This window comes from Cucurbita pepo, chromosome LG10 (assembly GCF_002806865.2).
Source record: "Cucurbita pepo subsp. pepo cultivar mu-cu-16 chromosome LG10, ASM280686v2, whole genome shotgun sequence".
In the NCBI taxonomy this organism is placed as follows: Eukaryota; Viridiplantae; Streptophyta; class Magnoliopsida; order Cucurbitales; family Cucurbitaceae; genus Cucurbita; species Cucurbita pepo.
Window position 1 is genome coordinate 3,950,104 of NC_036647.1, and position 8,327 is coordinate 3,958,430.

The following is an 8,327-nucleotide window of genomic DNA, read 5'->3' on the forward strand; positions in this document are numbered from 1 at the left end:
AAATATTGTCCACTTTCACCCGTTATATATCACCATCAACCTCACGATTTTAAAACAAAGAGAGGTTTTCACACCGTTGTAAGAAATTAAAGAATGTTTTATTCTTATCTCCAACCGACCTGAGATCTCACGTATAATTACTTCAATCTTTTATCTTTAAATCTCGACCACTATTATGTTTGTTTTGAATTCCAACGTGCAATACTCATCAATGATGAACCATAGAAAAGTGCACATTTTACAAGTACTAATAAACCAATCTGCGATTTACATAATCAATCAGCCGTAGAATCGACAAGTGCAAACTAACTCGGTTAACAATTTACAACTAACTGTATTTAAAACATACAAATCCCAACACTAATTGTTTTCTGTTCTTTTCGGAAATGCTAATGTTTTAGCATATGAAATGACAGATCTCAACTACCAGAGAGAAAATTGTAATCTAAAAATGACAGAAAAAACATCAGATCTCGGCTGCAGCACCTACCAGTCAATCAAAAAGAGGCTTTGGCTACTGGCTATGTGTTTTAATCATAAGGAATGAGACTGGCTCCCTTGGCGTGCATCTTTATCTTGATCCCAAGAACAGAGCAGAGAATTATGAGTTGAAAATGAATGCATTTCTAGCCAGCAACAGATAATTCACAGTCCCAATTGCTTGAAGATCACGTGGAAAATGAGGGAGAACAAAAATCAATGGCATCAGAAAGAGTATATATTTTACAGTACATATAATGAGAACGAATGAGGTTCCTCGGCTATTGTACTTACAGTGCAAGATACAATTCAGCTAACGTAAGTGTGAGTGCATGCCAAAGCCAAGATCATGGCTGATATGTGTCCCAGTCAAATTTAGGTTGAGAATAGACCTCATAATCAATGGGTCCGTCTATAACTGAATCAACTGTTAGAATGCCCTCCAAGTGCGTTCTTTGAAATCCATCATCATAAGAAGGCACTAGTTTGTACATAACTAGCAACCCGAGTGTGAATATCGCTTGCAGCTTCGTTGAGTCCCCGTTTACTGAGAAGAACAAGAGCATGGAGAGCAGGAATAAATCGACGCAGAATCGCATAATACCAAGAACTGTATCCATCAACTTTCCATCGTTGCCGGCGGGAAAGCCACCTACTCTATAAACAAATAGAAAGTTGTACTTGTCGACAACGTATCTATATCCAAAGTATGCTGTCCCAATCGGAACAACCAGTGGAGCAAATGAAGAATATATCATGGTGAGGGCAAATATTGTTAAATTGAATGCATAATATTGCGCAAAATCAAATTTCTGTTTCGGTGCAGTTGAGGTTCTATTAACGGGATAAACGGAAAGATCTTGTCCCTGCATATCCATATCGATCAGTCTAGGGGAGGTATCTGGTAGTAATGATCTCTCAAGACTATCTATTTCCTGGTACTCAAATGGGTACTCTTCACTTTGTTCAGGAACCAGCTGGAGCATGTCGTTCTTTCGAAACCTTCGAATCTTTTTCTTTATCCATGGTATTGGAGCCAATAAGTCAAAAGATATGCCCAAGAACGTGCTCGTGATTAAAAAAGCAACGGACGAAAGGCATGATCTTGAAAGGAATGATGTACTCATGTACTGCTCAATTCTCTTGCAATCTTCACTATCCAAATAGCACTGTCCCATCCCAAGGAGTGCACTCTCTAAGGATGACTCAACCAGAGCCCTCAGAAGGATGAGGTTTACTAAGAAAAAGCAAACCATCTTCAAAAGTGCAGCTCTCTGCTCCCCAGATACGGTAAGATGTCGTTCGAACTTAGAAAGATAAGAAAGAGCTGATGGAATTATTATATACATACTCACAAAGATGATGACATTGGGCAGGAACTGAAAGATAAGACTGCCAATCCAGCTAGAACTTTGCACCCAATCCAACCATGACTGAGCATTATCCATCACTTCGGCGTTGATAATTCTCCCGGCACTCTTAACAGCCGTGATCACAGCAAGAGGAGAGCTAAAGAACAAAAGCATTAACAGTAAGCAAGTGTTCACAAATATTCTTCGAAGTCTCAATGATAGTTTTGTTGATCCCAAATGATTCCAGTAAATATCAGTCGCCAACGGTGCCCGATCAACTTTCCATTGGTTTCTTTGAAGACGCAACTCCATGACAGAAAAGAACTTCCCAATTCGTCTCTTCCTTTCATTTCGAAAATCCATAACTGCTTTATTAGTAGTATAGATATCCTTGAACATAACAAAAGCAACCCCAGCTCCAGGTGCACGCCCTTCCTTGTATGCAGCCAGTTCAGTCTCCAAGTTGGCTCTCAATTCTTGCAGCCGTTTTAGCCTCTCCTCATTTGTGTAACCAAATTTGTCCATTATCTGACACCACAGATCTTTTACTCTCCTCCAAACACAACGAATCCAACGAAATAAAACCTTCAAACAATAGCTTCTAAATTCATCGTCTTCATCCTCGGGTGCAAGACGAGAATGCATTTGTTCTACCAACTGTGATATTTCTTCCCTAACCTTGACCAATTCTGTGGCCAAATCATCCAAAGCGCACAAATTCATAGGCATTATGACCCTATAAATCTTGCCAGGATACTTATGCTGGAAATACTCTAATATCGCAGCCCTATCAACCTCTAGGCTTTTGGGAATCCCTTCCACCATTATAGTGAAAATGGCAGTGGAATCAGCAGCGGGATCACTTAAATTCCCATTCCCATCTCTAAATCTAGTTATCTTTAACCTCTTTTCAATGGCAGAAATACCAAAGTGCACAAAAACAACAACAACAACCATAAAAGCAAAATGAACCCAAAGTAAAACCGAACCTTTCTCAATGTGATTGATCGTAGTCTTCGAGAACTGATCGTTCAATACAGCCTGTCCAGCATAGAGATTAAGCGGAAGCAACACTGAAACCGACAAAATCGCAATCAATAGTAAAACCGCACAGCTCCCGCCTTCTATCAAAAGGAACTGCGCGGCATCGGCACCACAATGGCGCGCAATATCCCGGCAAGTCGCGTGCCATACCGCAAGAAGCTTTGTAACCAATCCAGAAGGACCAGGAATTCGACGGTGGTCGCTTCGAAGCTTCACGAATAGAAATATGAAGAGGCAAGAGAAGGCGCCAATGATCGAAATATTCAACAAGTATTGAATATTACCATACCACGAAGTGAAATCACTTGCAGACCCGCCGTCATCGGAAGAGGGAGAAGGAGAAGAAGACTGATTCACGAAGGAATTAAAAGGAATCATCGAGTACAAGCTTCGTCGGATCTCTGAACGTGGAAATCGAAGGTTCACACAATCAAATTCTACATTCTTCGCGTTGAAATAGTGGTCTGCATCAACAAATTAAATCATAAAACGCATCGATACCTTAATTCGGACGATTAACAGCTCGAATTCGAAGAGATTTAAAGGCTTTAGGGCTTGTGAATCAAATCATCTCCCCTTCGACTTTACAGATGGACACCTCCTCCTCGTACTGGGAGTAGAAATTGAAAAATTGAAGCAATCACGATTCACGAACAGGATTGTGTTACGGGAATGGCCTTCGAACTGGAAATCCCAAATTGAAATATTAATTCTTGGGGGAAAATCTGAAATTGTAGTTTTTTCTTTTCCTTGAACATCTGGAACTTTGGTCAAAACGCTAACTCAATCAAATTAAATATAAATGAGATAATACTAATAAAAAAATTCCCCTTTTTTTTTTGAGAAAATCTTCATCGAGTTCTTCCAAGTTTGGAATTTATATCTCTATCAACGAGTGGAATTTATATTTTTAAACTCTCTAAATTTAATTTCTAAAAAACAAAATCTCTAAAATTAACGTTTTTCCCTAAATAAATTTAGATTAACAGTAGTTGGAGATAAATATAATCTCTTTTATTATAGTTTCGTGGGAGAAGTATTCACATAAAGTAATAGACTGTCTGCGAATTAAATCTATAAATATTTATCTAAATTTTTTTATAATCGTGGAAAAGACTATCGAAAATATTGTGTTAAGCCATTATATTAAATATTGCTAGTCAAGCTAGCGAATAATTATTGTGTAGGACCTGGGATTAGAAGAAAAAAAAAATATATATATTTATTTATTTATTAAAGATAAAACAATTGTAAGGATCTATTAAGGGTTTAAAAAAATATACTACAACGAAAAATTAAAAAAATTAAAAAATATATATGATTTTTTTTTTTTAAGTTGAAAAATCAAAATAAAAAGAAAAAATGGTCCTATATTATATCTATATATATATATATATATATTTATTGGAATATGGGCCGACATTCCGTGGTGAAAGCCCACAAAATAGGGTTGACAATTTGTCCGAAACCGACACGACAAGCAAAACAAGACACCCAATATAGTGGAGTTTCAAATTTCAAATCCTTCCTAAAATTAAATAATACAGTATTTTAGACAAATTTAAGGTTTATATATATATATATATATTCTTTACTGATTTTAGACGATTAATAAATACAAAACACTTAAAAATTTGATATTAATCGATTAAAATTCATCTTTCAAAAACGTCTGAAAAATAAATTATCTAAAAACAAAAAATATATATTTTAAATTAATAGAATCATATTTAATAGAATCATATTTGAATATAATATAGTGCAATCTGATAGGAATCACTACTATCCGGAATGGTATGATATTGTCTTTCATGGCTTTGATTTGGACTTTCCCAAAATGCTTTATTCTAATGGAGATAGTATTATTTGATTATAAACCCATGACCATCCCCTAAATTAGCCGATGCGGGACTTTCATTATCTAACACCTCCTCTCGAACAAAGTACGCCTCCTATTAATCGAGACTCGACTCCTTTGGAGTCTTAGTCATTTTTTACTATGTCTTTGAAGAGGGTTGACTCATTTTTCTTTTGGAATCCTTTGTTCGACATTTGAGGATTTACCAATCTATTGGCATGACTAAGTTTAGGGCATGACTCTGATACTATGTTAGACGAACACGACTAATTTTTTCTTTTAGTCAAGAATGATATGCCAGTAATACCTCTATTATTTTGTTCTATTAGCTTTTGATTGGCAAGCTGCCGTAAGCTTTCGATAAGATTTTTAATACTGTCCGAGATAAATTCATGATTTACTAGAAAAAAGCTGTCGTAACCCATGATCATCCCTAAATTAGCCGAGGGACTCATGAGTAGAAAATAAATTATATTTTTAATAATTATGGTTAGAAAATAATAAAGAGTGAAAATACAAGCTAAATTTTGAACACAAACTAATAATTAAAAAAAATGGTAATATTAATTTTGTCAATTAGTTTTTCTAGCAATTAAATTATTTATATATATATAATGCTAAATTTGAATATCTTTATATAAATGGGTGTGATGAGGGGCGGTTTGGCTTTGGCTCGGTCGGTGGGACGGGCACGGGTATAACGCGCCTCCGGTTCTGGTTTTGGTTAAAAAAATCACTCAAACAAAAAAGTTGCATTTTCCCGCCGGCCGGCCGGTCGGTTATTCTATGCTTGGGCGGCGCCGCCATTTTCTGTGGCGACCCGACATTGACGGCGAACTTGTACAAAAAATTGTTATATTTACAAATTTAAGTAAAACGTTATATATCTAGAAATATAAAATCTGAAATTGCTAGTCTTAAACCAAANTTGCTACTCTTAAACCAAACCATGAACTGGTGGACCGAACTAACTAAACCACCGTTGGTCGACCGGATTTTTCATTTATCAGAATTTTTGGCGAAAAAGAAAAAAGAAATGAATAAAATAAAAAGGGGAGATGGTTGGAGATAAGAAAAGGAGGGGGACACGTGGCAAGGTTGACTTAGGAATGAGGGGACACGTATGCAAAAGAAAAGTCACGAGAAGAGATGGGTAGCACGAGGGGAGGGAGCTATTTACCAATAACTCAACCAACATTGCCACATATTTTATTACCTCTCTTTTTCTCACCTTCCCTTTCTTGAATGAAAATTCCGGACAACCGGACATCGGCTAGTTTAAGAAATGATTATGAGTTTATAATTAAAGAATACTATCTCCATTGATACGAGGTATTTTGGGGAAGCCCAAAACCACGAGAGCTTATACTCAAAATGGACAATATCATGCAATTGTGGAGAGTCGTGTTCATCTAACATAATATCAGAATCATGCCCTAAACTTAGTCATGACAATAAATTGACAAATCCTCAAATGTCGAACAAAGTATTGTGAGCCTCAATTAAGAGAGGCATATTTTGTTCGAGGAAAGGTGTGGGTTGAAAATCAAAGAATACAATCTTCATTGGTACAAGGTGCTCGAGGCCCCGAAGGTCATGTCATGTTCATCGAAGACCCTTCGATTATTTCCATCATTTTTCTCCTTTTAAAGCTTATTATTTAATTGATATATTTTTAAAAAAATATCTCTGATGAAACAGCTTTAGGAAATTATTTTAGTTTATTTCATAGAAATCTTCTCAATATCAACGGTCCTGCCCATTTGATCTTGCAGGAACTAGAATAAAAGAAGAACAAACATGAACACCAGAGAAGGTACAAAAATTTGAAGCAAATTTGTAGTATAACAGTGGTGATCACTGATATTCTTCTGTTCTCTTCTGTTCATCCCGTTTGCATCCACTTCATTCAATCAAGCGGATTCTGGATTTTTCTTCTTCTTCTTCTTCTTCTTCTTCGATTTCCATCGCGCCCCAGAAAGGGAGCGAAAGAGTTTCGGGAGATCTTTTGTTTTTTTTTTATATGGTGGATGATAAATTTGAAACCTCTTTTGCCTACAGTTTTTGTTTGATGAATCTGTGGATCTACTGCTTCTTAGATCTCCATCGTTTTCTTTTGGTAGCATTCAGTAGCTGTCCGAACTGATCGAATAACCTAATTGCAGAGTGAGTTCGTATTACTTTTTCATCGTCTCTTATTTCTATAGTTCGTATTTTTCATTTAGTTTTTCGGAATTTAAGCTTGAGGATGAGGCGTTTCTGGTTCGTGTGCTGAATGGAAAGGTTTAGTTCGTGATTGTGTGTTTTCTGTAGCCCTTTTTCACTAATGATATTTGGTCAACGGATTATGAGATGATGGATTTCTGTTGTATTGTGGGTTTATTGTAGTTCATCGAGATAGTTGACCGAAATATGCAATTACAGGAGCCGGTTATCAGATTGAGGAGTTTTGCTGCTTTGAATTGTGAGTGATTTCTTTTCTTCTTTTGATTTTAGACAGAATGGTATGGTTATCCTTCATGAATGTAGAGTTAAGTGGTTGGAGTTGATGAAATGAGGGATGTTATCCAGCTTGATGAACTTTCTGAGGGCTTGCTGGCTGCCATCCTCGGCCAATATCGTACACAGCGGTTCGGATTCAGCAGGTCGTCGTGAAGGCTTACTATGGTACAAGGATATTGGACAGCACATGAATGGTGAATTTTCAATGGCTGTTGTCCAGGCTAATAACTTGCTTGAGGATCAAAGCCAGATCGAATCGGGTTCATTGAGCTTGGTCGAATCCGGGCCATATGGAACCTTTATTGGTGTTTATGATGGTCATGGTGGACCGGAAGCATCAAATTACATATATGATAATCTTTTCCAGCATCTAAAAAGTAAGAACTCTAATCGAGATTGAAATGAGTCTATGTTCTTCACAGTTCATATTGTCTGAGCATTCATTTGAAAATGCAGGGTTCACCTCAGAACAACAATCAATGTCATCTGATGTGATAAAGAAAGCATTTCAAGCTACAGAGGAAGGGTTCATTTCTTTAGTGACTAAACAATGGCAAATGAAGCCCCAAATTGCAGCTGTTGGTTCATGCTGCCTGGTTGGTGTGATCTGTGGTGGCACCCTTTACATAGCCAACCTTGGCGATTCCCGTGCCGTGCTTGGAAGGGTCATGCGTGCAACGGAGGAGGTTATCGCCGTGCAGCTATCAGCTGAGCATAATGTGAGCATAGAATCTGTCAGAAGGGAGATGCATTCTCTGCACCCAGATGACTCGCATATAGTAGTTTTGAAGCATAATGTATGGCGAGTAAAGGGCTTAATACAGGTAACTCTTTTACTCAGCTAAGAAACTTCTGACCATCAGGGGATACAAGTCTCTGCCTGGTGAATGTATTGTCAACTAAGCATGCGAATGCGTGTGTTTCTAGGCTTTGTTAGTCTCTTATAGGTACTAAGCTATAGATGTCAGGCCTCAAGCTCAGAAATGTCTTTTAAAGTAGACAAAAGAAAAGGAAGATACTTTTTACTTGCTTAGTTGTAGGTATTTCGTTAAAGAGTTCTGTTTTTCAATGTGAGATCCCACATCGGTTGG

At 37.2% G+C, this 8,327-nt stretch overlaps 2 protein-coding genes and 1 long non-coding RNA gene across 6 annotated transcripts in view; 1 reads left to right on the top strand and 2 right to left on the bottom strand.

Annotated features, from left to right (window-relative positions):
• Positions 1-236: 236 nt before the first annotated feature.
• On the bottom strand, positions 237-3,667 carry LOC111804187 (CSC1-like protein At4g35870). 2 transcript variants are annotated; one of them, XR_002816475.1, is made up of 2 exons: positions 775-3,667; positions 237-660 (listed from the first exon to the last, which is right to left on the bottom strand). XR_002816475.1 is itself a non-coding variant. In XM_023688905.1 (2 exons), exon 2 carries the CDS (start codon positions 3,252-3,254, stop codon positions 828-830), a length of 2,427 nt encoding a protein of 808 aa, XP_023544673.1. In that variant the 5' UTR covers positions 3,255-3,277; positions 3,378-3,667; the 3' UTR covers positions 237-827. The 2 variants fall into 2 exon arrangements, 1 of the variants encoding a protein (XP_023544673.1); XM_023688905.1 differs by having other exon boundaries at positions 237-3,277; positions 3,378-3,667.
• A 1,363-nt stretch (positions 3,668-5,030) lies between these two features.
• Positions 5,031-8,327, bottom strand: part of LOC111803767 — an 8,028-nt gene continuing 4,731 nt past the window's right edge. The window contains exon 3 of the long non-coding RNA XR_002816425.1: positions 5,031-5,145. This is a non-coding gene — a long non-coding RNA (uncharacterized LOC111803767). The remainder of the gene's footprint in view (positions 5,146-8,327) is intronic.
• LOC111803766 (probable protein phosphatase 2C 60) overlaps positions 6,459-8,327 on the top strand; it is a 19,358-nt gene continuing 17,489 nt past the window's right edge. The window contains exons 1-5 of one of the 3 annotated variants that reach the window (XM_023688303.1): positions 6,459-6,550; positions 6,796-6,900; positions 7,123-7,198; positions 7,306-7,613; positions 7,693-8,060. In XM_023688303.1, the coding sequence (XP_023544071.1) occupies positions 7,310-7,613; positions 7,693-8,060 (672 nt within the window). In that variant the 5' untranslated portion in view covers positions 6,459-6,550; positions 6,796-6,900; positions 7,123-7,198; positions 7,306-7,309. The other 2 variants (XM_023688304.1, XM_023688302.1) reach the window with 2 other exon arrangements.